The sequence below is a fragment of the Astyanax mexicanus genome, chromosome 15, assembly GCF_023375975.1.
Source record: "Astyanax mexicanus isolate ESR-SI-001 chromosome 15, AstMex3_surface, whole genome shotgun sequence".
In the NCBI taxonomy this organism is placed as follows: Eukaryota; Metazoa; Chordata; class Actinopteri; order Characiformes; family Acestrorhamphidae; genus Astyanax; species Astyanax mexicanus.
Window position 1 is genome coordinate 41,398,198 of NC_064422.1, and position 17,471 is coordinate 41,415,668.

The 17,471-nt window shown below is 40.1% G+C and overlaps 1 protein-coding gene across 3 annotated transcripts in view; it reads left to right on the top strand.

Moving 5' to 3' along the window:
• The first annotated feature begins 4,462 nt into the window (after positions 1 to 4,462).
• Positions 4,463 to 17,471, top strand: part of ndel1a (nudE neurodevelopment protein 1-like 1a) — a 36,996-nt gene continuing 23,987 nt past the window's right edge. For 2 of the 3 annotated variants that reach the window (XM_007259722.4, XM_007259723.4), the window contains exons 1-3: positions 4,463 to 4,591; positions 8,695 to 8,791; positions 13,378 to 13,531. In XM_007259722.4, coding sequence (XP_007259784.3) covers positions 8,706 to 8,791; positions 13,378 to 13,531 — 240 coding nt within the window. In that variant the 5' untranslated portion in view covers positions 4,463 to 4,591; positions 8,695 to 8,705. The remainder of the gene's footprint in view (positions 4,592 to 8,694; positions 8,792 to 13,377; positions 13,532 to 17,471) is intronic. The other variant, XM_007259721.4, reaches the window with a different exon arrangement.

Here is a 17,471-nt window from a genome sequence, read left to right on the forward strand (position 1 = left end):
TTGACTTTTTTAGACTCTTTTATGAATAAAATAAAAAAGTTGTTGTATACAATGCATGTGTGACTTTCTATACTATTTAAATTTTTACTTCATTTAAACATTATTTTTTACTTTACTTTACGTTATATGTTTTTGTAAATACACATAAGGAGTAAGGGGTGGGCCTGTGCTGCCAGCAGAGGGCAATAGAAGCAAGACACTGTTACTGTGGCACATCAGCAGTTTGCCAAGGGGTAATTAGTGGCAACTAGGCACACGTGTTGGTTCTTGAATATAGGGCCATGGCAAACAGCATGATGAGGAATGTGATTATCCTTATAAATTGATCACATGATCTAAAAACCCTATAGCTCAGACTGGATTAAATTGTTTCTATAATTATGCTGTTATTGCTGCAGTTATTACATGTATAAATGCCATTTTCCTAAAATCTTTAAGTATTTTTTTCTTCACTTAGTTATAGAGTAAAAATCCATAATACGGATTAGAACCTTACTCAAATAGGGCTTTTCACACTACCTCCTCACAACTTTACAACAGATAATTAAAGGGTTAATCAGTAATTAACCCTTGACGAGGCACAGCTGTTAACTGAAAGCCTGAATTCCAGGTGAATCTACCTCATAAAGCTGACTGAGAAAATCCAGCTAAGAAGCAAAGCTGATCATCTAAACAAAAATCTAAAATTTAAATGTTCTAGTTCAACTTTTTGTTTGTTTGTTTTTAAAAAGAATTGTATGTTTTCCTTCATAGTTTGGATGCAGAAAATTGTAACTTGACTGGTACTGTATATTTATGAATGAGTTTAGACACTTATTTAAACAGGTTGTATCTTATATATCTCTTCACACAGGCAGTATAAAAAGGGTGCTCTGTTGTCTCTGTGTCCACATAGGAATGTTCTCCGGGTGGGATAGTTTTTCCAGGTCATGGCCCTTTCAGTGGAGCATTCTGGCCAATAGGGGGAAGCATTGCAACAAAAAAAAAAACTATTAATATCAACAGTATCCCTTTCAGACGCTGCATTCAATCCAATAGACATCATGTATTTTCTTTAATTTATTTATTTATATACATATATATATATAACACTATTTGAGAGCTGTTCTCCATCAGAGTAGACCATGAACCAGCCAATGAACGAGTTTAAAAACCAATGAAACAAACAGTAACTTTGCCACCCCCACTGCACTGGAAAAGCATTAGTACTAGAGACATTTAGAACACTTTTAATTTATTTTTTGCATATTTGTCACACTTGAATGTTTCAAATGTTTAATTTGTGGATAATGGCTCTTACTGTGGTTCGCTGGATTCCCAAAGCTTTGGAAATGGCTTTATAACCCTTTCCAGACTGATAGATCTCAATTACCTTCTTCCCGCGACTCCGCCTTCAGAGTGGGTGACAAGGTGGCCCTGAGGAACGTGAGAGCCGACCTGTCACGAGCCATCAGAGAGGCAAAGCGCGCACATGCCCAGAGAATCCACAGCCACTTCAAGGACACGGGTGACGCGCGGCGCATGTGGCAGGGCATCCAGGCAATCACCAACTACAGGACAATGCCACCGTCCTGTGAACGTGATGCCTCCCTCCCTGATGCCCTGAACAACTTTTATGCACGGTTTGAGGCACAAAACAACACGATGGTGAGAAAGACCATGCCCAAGCCGGACGAGCAGGTGTTGTGCCTGACTGCAGTGGATGTGAGGAACACTCTGCACAGAGTCAACCCACGAAAAGCTGCAGGACCAGACAACATCCCCGGCAGAGTGCTCAGGGAGTGCGCAGACCAGCTGACAGATGTTCTCACGGACATCTTCAACATCTCCCTGTGCAGCGCCACTGTCCCAATGTGCCTCAAGTCCACCACCATCGTCCCCGTGCCGAAGAAGTCCACAGTGTCCTGCCTCAATGACTACCGTCCCGTTGCACTTACACCCATCATCATGAAGTGCTTCGAAAGGCTAGCCATGAGGAACATCAAGACACAACTGCCCTCTTCACTGGACCCCCTGCAGTTTGCGTATCGTCCCAATCGCTCCACGGACGATGCCATCACCACTACTCTTCATCTCTCCCTCACCCACCTGGAGAAGAAGGACACTTACGTCAGAATGCTGTTCATAGACTTCAGTTCAGCATTCAACACCATCATCCCACAGAACCTCATCAGGAAGCTAAGCTCGCTCGGCCTCAACACCCCCCTCTGCAACTGGATCCTGGACTTTCTGACGGGGAGACCCCAGTCAGTCCGGTTCGGGGGCAGCACCTCCAGCACCATCACACTGAACACTGGGGCCCCCCAGGGCAGTGTCCTGAGTCCTCTGCTGTTCACCCTGCTGACTCATGACTGTGCTGCAAAACACAGTTCTAACAGCTTTATCAAGTTCGCCGATGATACAACCGTGCTGGGTCTCATCACCAAAGGCGACGAGTCAGCATACAGAGAGGAGGTGCAGCGGCTGACAGACTGGTGTACAGTCAACAACCTTCACCTGAATGTGGACAAGACAAAGGAAATGGTTGTTGACTTCAGGAGAGCAAGTTCCTTGGTGTCCACTTAGCAGATAACCTCACCTGGACCCTGAACACCAGCTCTACAGCCAAGAAAGCCCAGCAGCGTCTCTACTTCCTCCGGAAGCTGAGAAAGGCCCGTCTCCCTCCACCCATCCTCACACTCTTCTATAGAGGGACCATTGAGAGCATCCTGAGCAGCTGCATCACTGCCTGGTTTGGGACCTGCACCGTCTCTGACCGCAAGACCCTCCAGCGTATTGTGAGGACAGCTGAGAGGATCATCGGCGTCTCTCTCCCCTCCATCACGGACTCCATCACGGACTTCGGGAAGAAGGTACCGCAGCATCCGGTCCAGCACGACCAGATTCTGCAACAGCTTCTACCCCCAAGCCATCAGACTCCTCAACTGCAGAGACTGAACTGATGGTTTTCTGTACATGCGCACACACTCTTACCCCACTTACCCCAGAAAATGGAAGCACCAAAAACCCTACTACCTCACTGGACTCTATTGCACACTGTGTAATAGAGGTAATTACTTCCTCACTGGGTTTTTTTGCACACTGCATAATTTGCACACTGTCTTGTTATTTATTATTCTTTGTCTGTATTATGTTGTATTGTCTGTCTGCACTTTTGTACTGTTGCACTTATTGTTCTGTCTACACTGTGTTTATGTGCACCATGGTCCCTGGAGGAATGTTGTTTCGTTTCACTGTGTACTCTGTATATAGCTGAAATGACAATAAAAACCACTTTGACTTTGACTTTGACTCCTCAATTGTTCCTGGCATGATGTGTAGCTTTTAAGGATCTTTTGGTGGACTTCTCTTTGTCAGGCAGGTCCTATTCAAGTGATGTCTTGATTGAGAACAGGTGTGGCAATAATCAAGCTTGGGTGTGGCTAGAGACAGTGTACTCAGGTGTCAGAAACCACAGTGACGGTATGCTTTAACAAGGGGGAAAATCACTTATTCACACAGGGCCATTTATGTTTGGATTTTGGATTTTTTTTTCTCCATTAATAATAAACACCTTCATTTAAAAATATCTTTTGTGTTTATCTGTGTTGTCTTTGTTGACTTTAATCTCATATCACAACTTTAATCTTGCAATATTACGACTTTTATCTCATAATGTTACGACTTTCATCTCGTAATATTACGAGTTTATTCTCAAAGTGAACTGTTTTTATTTTTTTTTAAGAGTGGCCCTAAAACGTTGTCTTAAATTACAGACAGAAAATAGCATTCTTACAATTTGTAAAATCATTGGAGATAATCAGATAATTCAGATATGAAAGGGATATTCTAAAATTTTGATTAAATCAAGATTTAATTAAGCCTGCTGCTAGATGTCATCATATTCAGTAACTATACATTTTTCCACTGCCTAAAACATTGTTCCACTTCAGTTTTCTAATCAGTTTCTCTGATTTAGCTATTTATAGGTATATGTTTGAGTAAATTGAACATTATTGTTTTGTATATGTTCAATAAACTATGAACAACATTTTTTTTTCCAAACTCCAAATAGAAATATTGTCATTTAGAGCATTTATTTGCAGAAAATAAAAAAGGCTGAAATAACAAAAAAGATGCAGAGCTTTCAAACCTCAAATAATGCAAAGAAAACAAGTTGATATTCATTACGTTTTGAGAGTTCAGAAATCAATATTTGGTGGAATAACCCTGATTTTTACCATTACAGTTTTCATGCATGTTTTCTTGGCATGTTCCCCTCCACCAGTCTTATACACTGCTTTTGGATAACTTTATGCCTTTACTCCTGGTGCAAAAATGTAAGCAGTTCAGCTTGGTTTGATGGCTTGTGATCATCCATCCTCCTCTTGATTATATATATAACAAATATAAAGAGCATAAACTGCAGCTCCTGCCCTCCTCATACACTGACTGTGGGCTGCAGCTACAGAGGAGTGGAGGGATCATGCCAGCAGTACGTCATCGGAAAAAGAGGACAGGAATGGATGCAATGTTTCTCTGGGCTGTTTCTGGATAGACTGGCGGCGCTTCACTGTCTCTGACTGAAAGCACAGGAGCTGGACATGCCCAGGTAAGACTGATAAACGCGCTTTATCTTCTGTTCTGATAGAAAAACGGGTAGACGCGCTGTTTTAGATACATTCAGATAGATTAATCAGATAAAATAGCTCGGGTAACGGCTGCTTTGCTAGCTGGGGACTCGGTGTTTTGACAAGTTGTGCTACCATGCCAAATCGTGCTACCCTGAAGTATAATTAAAAGTAAAAATACATAAAAATACCATATTATTTAGGAAATGCTCCCGGTAGAAGTTAGGATATATATATATATTTAGCTAGGCGGTAGGATTGGCTAAATCACTGTATTTGTGTAGCGTTATGGTCATATAGATTTTTAAAAATCGTATTTTTTATAGTATATAAATGTTTAGATGTCTTTTTTTAAATCGTAATTTAACTACAGTTTTATAACATTCAAGCTTTAGATTTAATGCAACTAAATAAAACGGAATTATTATAAAAACACATATGAAAACATAAAAAAATTGGTTTGGTGCATGCGCAGTGCCGTTAAGAAGCACATTTCGATGGGTAGCGTACCCTGACAGAACACCGGTGTGCTCGGGACTCTGTGTACTGACAAGTTGTGCTACCTTGTCAAACCGTGCTACCTTAGAGTATATTTAAAGGTGAAAATACAACAGACAAAACACATATATTAGTTAGAAAATGCTCCTGCGTTCTGTCAAGTTATGCTACTCATCGATTTGTGCTTCTTAACCGCACTGCGCATGCGCTGAACAATATTTTTTAAATGTTTTCATTTGTTTTTTATGATAATTTCATTTTCCTTGGGTGCATTAAACCTCCTACTTGGATTAAAAAAACTGTAAATGGTAGATTTAAAAAATGGTGGATAAAAAAATAATTAAACTATATAAAAACGGTTTTTAATCATCTTTATGACCATAAGGTTAGATGATACAGTGATTTATCCTATCGTACATCCTAAATATCCTACCAAGACTTCTACCGGGAGCTTGTTCTAACTAATATGGTGTTAGAAATCCAAGTAGGTGGTTTAATGCACCTAAATGCTACGAAATTATCATAAAAACACATGAAAACATTACAAATGTGGTTCAGCGCATGCGCAGTGCCGTTAAGAAGCACATGTCGATGGGTAGCATAACTTGGCAGAACACCTGCAATAGCGTTGTGTACAAATATTTATAGTTAGCGGTACTTATACTTATAATACACAATATTACACAGGAATGTTAGCTAACTGTTTATTTCGTGAGTAAATAATAAAACACTGCGAATATGGGAAGCTCTAAATATGCATTATTTAGCCTAATTATCTTCTGTTTACTTTCTCGTTAAAGCTAGCTAAAACAAACGATATAACGTTAACCTAGCTTTAAAAAAAAAAAAAAAAAAAACGCCATCAGCCAAAAAAAATAATAAAACTGTCTTAAACATGTATTAACACTTATTTAAGAAGATTAGGAGGTATTAGCTAAGCTAGCTAACGTTTTATGGACTGACAGTGGATGACAGCTCTATTTTAAAGCTAAAATTGGCTCTGATTGATTCTTCGGTCCACCTTAAATCCTGCAATCGTTTTATGTTGACTGTTGTCATGGATATAACGTAGCTGATGTACCATTTAAGGTGGAATTCAAAATTCCTCAACATTAGGAGAGTACGAACTTTAGTTTCATGCTAAAAACAAACAGAAATAAATAAATAATAAAACTGCTAGATGTCCAGGCGTTGAAAATGAATGTTGAAAATTATGTTGATCAACAGGCTAAAATTTTGTTGTTCTTTTTGAAATTTTATTTCTAATTTATTTTCCCAATTTATGCAACACCCTCATTAAGCCTCCCCTTATTACTAGTGATGCCACAACACCAGGTAGGTGAAGACTAGCACATGCCTCCTCTGATACATGAGAAGTCAGACTCCGCCTCTTTTCCAACCGCTGCTGAGTAGCATCACAGCGCATTCGGAGGAAAGCGCAGCGACTCGGTTCCGATACATCAGCTCACAGATGCCTTGTGCTGATCGACATCACCCTAAGAGTGATGAGGAAAAAGAGCTCCATTTGCTGTACCCACCCAGAGAGAGCAAGGCAAATTGTGCTCTCTTAGGGCTCCGGCAGATGGGCTGATGGCAAGCTGCATGACTGGGACCACTTGGAATCCCCAAAACGATACAATATTTATGATACAATGTTGACATATTGTCCTACCTCTTAATTTTAAGAGCAAGTTAAACATGTATTAAAGTAAATAAAACATAAATCAAATGATTTATGCACATTATTGAGGACCGAAAAAATGATTGAGGCCATCTCATCTGCACTTTCAGAGCTAAAACTGTACCAGAAACAGTGAATCAGTGCTCAACACTCACTTATCTGGCCTCTGTAGCTGAAGGGTAGAGGACATGCGTGATTGCGGCTGGGTGTTTGTGAGCTGGGCACACACAGCTTAATATAGCCTGGGTCTGGACACAGAGAGGTCGCACTCGGGAGTATTGATTGTGGAGGAACTGGCACTGCAGTGTGAGTGTAAGCTGAGCCTGGCATCAGATGACCAGCGCCGCCTCCTGCAGCTGTGTTTATCAGTATGGGCGTAAGAGATTCAGTACTGTATTGGAAACACGGAAATGAACTGACAGTGTGTCCAAAATAAAAAGTGCACCCATCAGTTTGCTCTGATAGTTTTGTCAATTTGCAGAAACCACTGTTACTAATTAAAACTGACCTCTGTTCCACCTCTGTACGAAGGTTGGAGCATGCATTGATTGAAAAAGCTCTTTTGGAAAACTTTTAAACTAAGCTGAACCAGTGAGTAGTGAACAATAAAATTAGATATGTGGAAACACGACCAATAAACATCTAATTTACTCGGAATCAGAATTGGAAATATTTATTGGAGCTTAGATTTTAGAATATATTTTGCATATAATTCCCAATTTATATGAGTAATATTAACCCCACAGAAAAAAAGCAAATAATAATGTCGGTACCTGCTCCCTGTAATGAACTTTAGTAAGCGAAAGAGCTTGTAAATAATGTTTATTGAATTATAAGAAAAAATGTTATGTAGGATGTGTGCATATACAGCTCTGGAAAAAAAGAGATCATTTAAAATAAATAGTTTCTTTGATTTTACCAAATTGAAAACCTCTGGAACATAATCAAAGGGAAGATGGATGATCACCAGCCATCAAACCAAACTGAACCGCTTGAATTTCTGCACCAGAAGTAAAGCAGCATAAAGATATCCAAAAGCAGTGTGTAAGACTGGTGGAGGAGAACATGATGCCAAGATGCAGAAAAACTGTGATTAAAAACCAGGGTTATTCCACCAAATATTGATTTCTAAACTCTTAAAACTTTATGAATATGAACTTATTGTCTTTGCATTATTTGAGGTCTGAAAGCTCTGCTTCTTTTCTGTTATTTCAGCCATTTCTCAATTTCTGCAAGTAAATGGTCTAAAGGATAATGTTTTTATTTGGAATTTGGGAGAAATGTTGTCTGTAGTTTATAGAATAAAACAAGAATGTTAATTTTACTCAAACATAAACCTATAAATAGCAAAATCAGAGAAACTGTTTCAGTATATCAGTATATTCAGTATATTCAGTATATGTACATTAGCGTGGTCTTCCATTATGAAGTTCAGAACATTAACAACAAGCTACAGTGCCAGGGTTTTTTATTTTTATTTCTAATTCTGTGTATTTCTGTGTTTATCTGAATTGCGCTTTTATTCCTCAATACTGAGGAATAAAATTCCATCTGTGTTTTCGGCGTCATGCTAAGTTTAGGGCACCAATTGTTTGAATACACTTTTAGGAAAACTGTCATAGTATAAAAACACTTATATTTATAAAATCTGAGTATAAGGAAAGTTAACTTCTTATCCAAGTACAACACTGCTGCATTTAAATACAACACCAAATGAACTACAGTCTTTATATGTAACATAATAATTAAAATCAATGCTGTGTTGTTAATAATTGATACAGGATTGCAAAACAAAATATTGTGATAATGTGATATTGATCATTTAAGAGGTGTTTAGCATCATGCTTTCATTGTTGTTTTTATTGTTCTGTTATTAATAACACAACTTTTTTATTGTCATTACAGGTTTATCTGTCATGGACACACATGTGATACCTAAATTTTCCTCTAAAGATGAGGAGATCAACTTCTGGAAAGCGCTCTCCCTAAAGTACAAGAAAAGGTGAGCTAGAATAATCTGAACTGTGTTCTGTACAGTAAGTGTTTTATTAGCAGCTGAGATATTTCTGTCACTCCAGTCACACCCTTTCTTTTCATCTTGACTAACTACATTTTTACTAGACTGGAAGTTTGTTAGACGTCAGCTCAGTGTGAGTAAAACAATGTGACCAGTTGTATGAGGTTTTCTCATGCTCACGGTTTCCTTTTCGCTCCGCTGCAGTCCTGTGTGAGGCTGAGTAAGGCTGCTCTGCTGGGAAATGGCTCTCTACCTGTAACCGAAAGCCTCTTTTTTGTGTTGATGTGGTTGAGCAGAGAGTGAAAGCCTGTTGGGTAGGATTACTGTGGGATAGTTTCACTAACAGAGCAGTGACAGAGGATCTTCATGCTTCAGTTGAGCTGTAGATACACTAAAATATGGTTCTTAAACATTGTAATTGAGTGTTACATACCCCAAAATATAGAAAAAGAGCTATAGGGTATCAGGATCGCCAACATGGCGGAAGATTTTGGCTTCATTTTCATTGAATGAATGGGACAGACAGAGACTTTATTGATCCCAGAGTTAAATTCTGGACATCCAGCAGCAGATATGCATAGTACACAAAAGTTGCAAAAGAAGGATAAGATAGAATAATACAGATAATAATACAATAAAAATAAAGTATCAAATAGAGTCTTTATTAGTGTGTGTTTGTTATGGAGACAAAAATGTACACCAATTGTTGTGCCTATTGGAAAGATGACAAGATGTTAGCCATACAGACAGTGCAAGTACGCGATTATATAATAATAATTTAGCAGTGCAAATTTGTGAAGATGTAAACAGGGCAAGCTGGTTCATATATATATATATTTTTTTTGCAGCATGTGATTGGTGTGTCTACACTGAGCAAGAGCGGAATAGTATGGGAGTGCTCTATTTATGAGGGCTGGATAAACATGGTTTATTAATTTTAGTTATACAATGTGAATCTTGTTAAGTTATAAAGTGTAATTATCGGTTATCATGCTGTCAAACTATTTTTAGATATTTAAACTTTATTTAAAGTTTCCAGAAGATACAAATAAACCACAATAGAAGACAGCATAAAAATATACATTAAGGAAGAAAAACAATTCGAAAAAAAAAGTTTTTAGGCATTTCTAATTATTAGCAATTATAAAGGATTTCCAAAGTGAGGTAACGTCCAAAACAGGGCGGATCATTACAGAAACAGAATCAACCCCTCAAAGATGAGCTCCTTTTTCTTGGAATGCCAATTTTGCTAAAGTTTGTTAAAAAAAAAAAAAAAAAAAAAAACATCTGGTTTCTTTTTGATTTGCACATTTATTTTTTATTTTGTTGAGTGACACTGTGCTGATGTTGTTTGGTGCTGTTTGATATATATATATATATATATGTATGTGTGTGTGTGTGTGTGTGTGCACATTTACAAATTGGACCTGTTTGTTTACTTGAGATGGGCCTTAATTCTTTTGTATTTCATAATTTATTTTTCTATAAATAAAGCCATACAAATAATACATATTTCATATAATGTATATGTTTTACTTTAGTAATTAATTTTACAAATAATTATGGCAATAAATTGATTTAAGCCACTAAAAAAAAAATCTAAGGAGCCATTGGGAGCCGAAAGAGCCGGCTCTTCTTAGTGAGCTGAGCCAGAAGAACCAGATCCCTAGAAAGAGCAGAAATTCCCATCACTACAACACAGTGCTGCTGCTTCTCTGTTTCCTTCTGGACTGAACCCAGACTGAACTGCTCTCTACCCTGAACTGGAACTGTGAGGGTTTTAAGAGGAACTCAGCTAGCTGATAATATCAAACTGGTGGTTTAGCTTTGCATAAGAGAGCCTAACGTTACGCCTGGGTTACGTAAGAAGCCACTGGACACGCCAGAGGTTTACAGCCCCACCTGTTTACAGAACACAGCCACTCCTGATAATCTGGACGTGAGCTTAGATTTGCAAGTCAAAGTGATTTCTGTTTATTTTATGAGTTTTTTTTTGTCAGTGAAGTTTATTGTCCAAGCTTTTTTTTTTTGTACTTTTTTTAAATTAATTTTACATAGTATAATCTAATTTAATACAAATACAATTCTACATATTCCTTTTTCCAGTATTTTGCATTATTCACATCAATTTTACGGCAGTATAAAAAAAGTACAAAGATAACAGAATGATTAAAATAAATGCAATAAAAATAATAATAATAATAATAATAATAATAATAATAATAATAATAAAATAAAAATAATTCACAGTCACATACACACTGAGCATTCAAAAATGTACAAATAAGAGATGGACCACAAAGAACACCAATAAGAAACTAATACACATAGTGAAATTCCTTACTGTATGATTAGATGCTCATCAGCACCCCACCGCTTAGTAAGAATCAGTTTTTGAAGCCTTAGTGTATTAATGTTATCTGTTCCATCTGATAAACATCCCATAGTTTTCGTATCCGTAGATTGTATGTTGGAGGGTCTGAGTTCATCCATTTTATTGTAATACATTTCAGAGCTACCGTAAATAATATTTCAAGTAAATATTTTTTGGACCTCCCGACCACATCACCGGGAATAACTCTCAGTAATGCGTCCAAGCTTTATTAGACTGATATAAATAGTTGTTTTAGTTTAGGGTTGGGCGATAAAAAAAAAAAAAGTGGTAAAAAAAAAAAGTATAATCTTACAATATTAAAGTAATTCTTATGATCCATTTTATTTGTTACAATAGTTTGATATCAATCAATTAACCTTTATTTAAACTCACAAGTACATTGAGGGTGGCCCTCATTTACAATGTAGGCAAGCAATTACATAGTAAAAGGATAAAAAAAAAAAAAAATTGATTAATATAAATATAAAAAACAGCATTTTAATAAGATATAAGATATTATAAAAAACAATATAAAACAAATAAGGTAAAGAAATTTGAATTTAAGAATAGAAATCATAAAATCATATGTAAAAAGTCTAAGGTAATAAACCTAATAAAACACAAATACAGATGAATAAATGAAACCAATTACATAAAAGATTTAAAGTAAAATATAAGTAAACCATAAGTAAAAACAGTAAAAGAAATGTGAAAAAAACAGCTAAAACAAACAAAATTTAAAAACAAGTGAACTAAAAATAAAAAACAGCATTTTAAGATATAAAGATATAAAACAAATAAGGTTAAAAACAGTTTAAGAGTAGAAATCATAAAATCATATGTAAAAAATCAAAGGTAATAAAAATGAAACTAAAGATGAATTAATAAAACTAATTACATACAAGAGTAAAACATAAAATAACAATAAATGAAAAGAAAGAAACAATAAAAGATATGTGAAAAAAACTGCTAAAACAAGCCTAAATTAAACACAAGTTAACTTAATTAGAAATGATCAGGCCTCATTCGGCATTTTCAAAGGAAAAATTTACTGAGATGATAAAAAGACATGTTTGAAGCCTTGGAAGTTGTCTTGTGGTTTGTTGACTTTTATTAGACTCTCCACTAAAAGGCTCCTCATGACCTTTTGTGACCTAAGTTTGGAACTTCCTGTGCAGATCATTTTCTCAGGCCTCTTCTCACTCCACTCAGCAGTTAAAGAGCACAGAGACCGCTGTGCAGAAATGAGTCTCAGATGGTGATGAATAATATTCACATTATTTCCCTGTTCAGAGGGTTTGTTCTGCCACTATGTCTGTCAGAATTATTATTTAATCACCTAATCACAATTATATGAGCTATTCTTTTTTTTTTTTTTTTTTTTTGCAGTAACCACAATCATTTTCTGCATATTACTGTATTGTTATTAGTCAGGGATGGGAATAACGGCGTTAAAATAAACGGCGTTACTAACGCTGTTACTTTTTTCAGTAACGAGTAATCTAACTAATTACTCTGACTGTAACTATAACACCGTTACCATTTCCCACACCCCGTTACTGCACGTTACTTTAGCCGCTCAATGAACTTTTTTTTATCATCGCGCATACAGACAAAAACGCAAGTGTGTGCGTTGTGTGTGTGAGTCACAAGGGAGGGGAGGATGAGATACAGGGACATGGGGGCGAGTAACACAAAAGTAATGCAATAGTTACTTTTACTGGTAACTAGTTACTACTAGTTACTATAGTGGAGTATCTCCGTTAGTAACTCAATTACTTTTTGGAGAATGAAAACTAGTAACTATAACTAATTACTTTTTCAAAGTAACGTGCCCAACACTGTTATTAGTACAGGGTACCCATGGGTCCTTAAAAAGTCTTATAATGGAAGGTGGAAGAGGAAAAGTGGAAGATGCATTATTTGAGGTCTGAAAGCTCTGCATTTTTTTTGTTATTTCAGTCATTTCTCATTTTCTGCAAATAAATGCTCTAAATGACAATATTTTTATTTTAAATTTGGGAGAAATGTTGTCTGTAGTTTATAGAATAAAACAACAATGTTCATTTTACTCAAATATAAACCTACAAATAGTAAAAATCAGAGAAACTGATTCAGAAACTGAAGTGCTCTCTTCATTTTTTCTAGAGCTGTATTTATTAAAAATGAATGTGTGTGTATGTGTGTCTTTGTTCAGCTGTAAGGAGGCACAGGAGGAGCTGCTGGAGTTCCAGGAGGGCAGCCGTGAGCTGGAGGCCGAGCTGGAGACTCAGCTGGGCCAGGCCGAACATCGCCTCAGAGACCTGCAAGCAGACAACCAAAGACTGCAGCATGAGCTGGACACCCTAAAGGTGACAGAAATGTAGCCAGAGCCAGGCTAAATCTGGATCCTCCTTAAATTAGAGTGGAAAGATTAGGCCTGTAGAAATCAATTGAGTTCATGTGGACCATGTTTGCAAACAGTATTTTGCTTTTAGTCTCCTCAGGGTTCATTCTGTTCATGTGTCCGTATTAGTGGTGTCAATCGATTAAAAAGATTAATCAAAATTAATCTCACTTTAGGTATTAAGGAGCAGTAAAGCCACTCTGCTGATGTACAGTGTTATAAAGAAGTTTCAGTGAGGTTTCTCCAGCACCAAAGCTGGAACAGTATTAGCATTAGCCGCTAACTGTAGCACTAGCTCTTTCGCCCTTCAGAGACGAGTGTATCAGACTGTAGTCTGTGTGTTTATTGTTTTAAAATAAGCTACGTAGGCAGAACCACTAGCTGATAGCTAGCGCCCTGGGTTACCGGAACACTCAGGGTTCCTCAGTTGTAGCTCTGTCAGGCAGCATTTACTCGCGCTAAGCACTGCTAAGCACTGCTAAGCACTTCTAACCGCGCTGTTAAAAAAATAGTGAAAATCTAAGCTTACTGTAAAAAAAGGAAAGCGCTTTACTCACCAAAGTAAACAATGTTCAGGAGAGAAATCTGTATAGATTACTGTGTGACACCATTGTTCCTTACTATTGTCGCTTAAAGCTACGTTATTATTATATTATATAGATGGATGGATGGATGGCGGCGCGTTAACACGCAGCGGCCGCTCCGGGTCCGTTAAATGGTGCTTTTGTGTTACTATTTGTCGTTTTTTCCGTTTATTTCCTGCAAATATGTGCATCGGAACACCCGTGCACATGTTCTACCACCGCCAGACCCTGCTACAGTGGAGAAACCAGCCAGAAAACACGCTACCGGACGAGGTTCTGCAGACGCTACTTGAGCTTAGCCTGCTAAGAGACCCAGGCCGCCAGCCCGCGGTGTTTCCTGACGCCGGAGCCCAGCGGAAGTGCCATCGCAAGCGGTGCGAGCGTAAGCGGAAGCGCGGAAAGAGAGCCGGGATCCGCGCGAGGCTAAAGGCTAGTCCTAGCCGGCCGGCTATACCATCGCTCTTTCTTGCAAACGTCTGTTCCCTTGACAATAAACTGGACTACATCCGACTCCAGCGAACAACCCAGCGTGAGTTCAGAGACTGCTGTGTTTTGGTTTTTGTGGAATCGTGGCTTAACGACAACATTCCGGACAGCGCCATTCAGCTAGCCGGGCTAACCGCGTTCAGAGCCGATAGAAGCGCGGCTCTATCCGGGAAGACCCGCGGCGGAGGCGTGTGTGTTTACATCAACACGGAATGGTGTAACAACGCTGTGACTGTCGCCAAACACTGCTCTCCGCTGGTGGAGTTCCTGATAGTCAAGTGCAGACCTTTTTATTTAGTACGGGAGTTCTCCGCCGTGCTAATAGCTGCTGTCTACATTCCACCCAGCGCTAGCATTGGTGCTAATGCTAAAGAGGCTCTGTGTGAACTCTATCGGACTATCAGCGATCTGCAAAACAAACACCCAGACGGACTGTTTATTATCGCCGGAGATTTCAACCACGCAAATCTCAAGTCAGTGCTCCCTAAATTCCACCAACATGTGAACTTTGCAACGAGAGGAGCGAGCGCGTTGGATCTTGTTTACACAAAAATCCCCAGCGCGTACCGGGCGGAGCCCCGCCCCCACCTCGCTTTCTCGGATCACATGTGTGTGTGGCTGACTCCAACATACACACCACTCATCAGACGCTCCAGACCAGTTCAGAAGCAGGTGAAAACCTGGCCGGCAGGCTCCATCTCTGCCCTTCAGGACTGTTTTGAGTGCACTGTATGGGACATGTTTAGGGAGGCTGCTACTGAAGGCGATTCTGTTGATTTGGAGGAGTATGCAGCATCAGTCACTGGCTACATCAGCAAGTGTATTGATGATGTCACTGTCTCCAAGACCATCACCACACGCCCAAACCAGAAGCCTTGGATGACTGCTGAGGTACGTGCGCTGCTGAGGACCCGCGACTCCGCCTTCAGAGTGGGTGACAAGGTGGCCCTGAGGAAAGCGAGAGCCGACCTGTCAAGAGCTATCAGAGTGGCAAAGCGCGCACACGCCCAGAGAATCCACAGCCACTTCAAGGACACGGGTGACGCGCGGCGCATGTGGCAGGGCATCCAGGCAATCACCAACTACAGGACAATGCCACCGTCCTGTGAACGTGATGCCTCCCTCCCTGATGCCCTAAACAACTTTTATGCACGGTTTGAGGCACAAAACAACACGATGGCGAGAAAGACCATGCCCAAGCCGGACGAGCAGGTGTTGTGCCTGACTGCAGTGGATGTGAGGAACACTCTGCGCAGAGTCAACCCACAAAAAGCTGCAGGACCAGACAACATCCCCGGCAGAGTGCTCAGGGAGTGCGCAGACCAGCTGACAGATGTTCTCACGGACATCTTCAACATCTCCCTGTGCAGCGCCACTGTCCCAACGTGCCTCAAGTCCACCACCATCGTCCCCGTGCCGAAGAAGTCCACAGTGTCCTGCCTCAATGACTACCGTCCCGTTGCACTTACACCCATCATCATGAAGTGCTTCGAGAGGCTAGTCATGAGGAACATCAAGACACAACTGCCCTCTTCACTGGACCCCCTGCAGTTTGCGTATCGTCCCAATCGCTCCACGGACGATGCCATCACCACCACCCTTCATCTCTCCCTCACCCACCTGGAGAAGAAGGACACTTACGTCAGAATGCTGTTTATAGACTTCAGTTCAGCATTCAACACCATCATCCCACAGAACCTCACCAGGAAGCTAAGCTCGCTCGGCCTCAACACCCCCCTCTGCAACTGGATCCTGGACTTTCTGACGGGGAGACCCCAGTCAGTCCGGTTCGGGGGCAGCACCTCCAGCACCATCACACTGAACACTGGGGCCCCCCAGGGCAGTGTCCTGAGTCCTCTGCTGTTCACCCTGCTGACTCATGACTGTGCTGCAAAACACAGTTCTAACAGCTTTATCAAGTTCGCCGATGATACAACCGTGCTGGGTCTCATCACCAAAGGCGACGAGTCAGCATACAGAGAGGAGGTGCAGCGGCTGACAGACTGGTGTACAGTCAACAACCTTCACCTGAATGTGGACAAGACAAAGGAAATGGTTGTTGACTTCAGGAGAGCACAACACACCCACTCTCCACTCAACATCGACGGGTCCTCTGTGGAGATTGTTAAGAGCACCAAGTTCCTTGGTGTCCACTTAGCAGATAACCTCACCTGGACCCTGAACACCAGCTCTACAGCCAAGAAAGCCCAGCAGCGTTTCTACTTCCTCCGGAAGCTGAGAAAGGCCCGTCTCCCTCCACCCATCCTCACACTCTTCTATAGAGGGACCATTGAGAGCATCTTGAGCAGCTGCATCACTGCCTGGTTTGGGACCTGCACCGTCTCTGACCGCAAGACCCTCCAGCGTATTGTGAGGACAGCTGAGAGGATCATCGGCGTCTCTCTCCCCTCCATCACGGACATTTACACCACCCGCAGCATCCGCAAAGCAACCAGCATTGTGAATGACCCCACTCATCCCTCACACGAACTATTCTCCCTCCTGCCTTCGGGAAGAAGGTACCGCAGCATCCGGTCCAGCACGACCAGATTCTGCAACAGCTTCTACCCCCAAGCCATCAGACTCCTTAACTGCAGAGACTGAACTGATGGTTTTTCTGTACATGCACACACACTCTTACCCCACTTACCCCAGAAAATGGAAAGCACTAAAAACCCTACTACCTCACTGGACTCTATTGCACACTGTGTAATAGAGTAATTACTACCTCACCTGGTCTTTTTTGCACACTGCAAAATTTGCACACTGTCTTGTTATTTATTATTCTTTGTCTGTATTGTGTTGTATTGTCTGTCTGCACTTTTGTACTGTTGC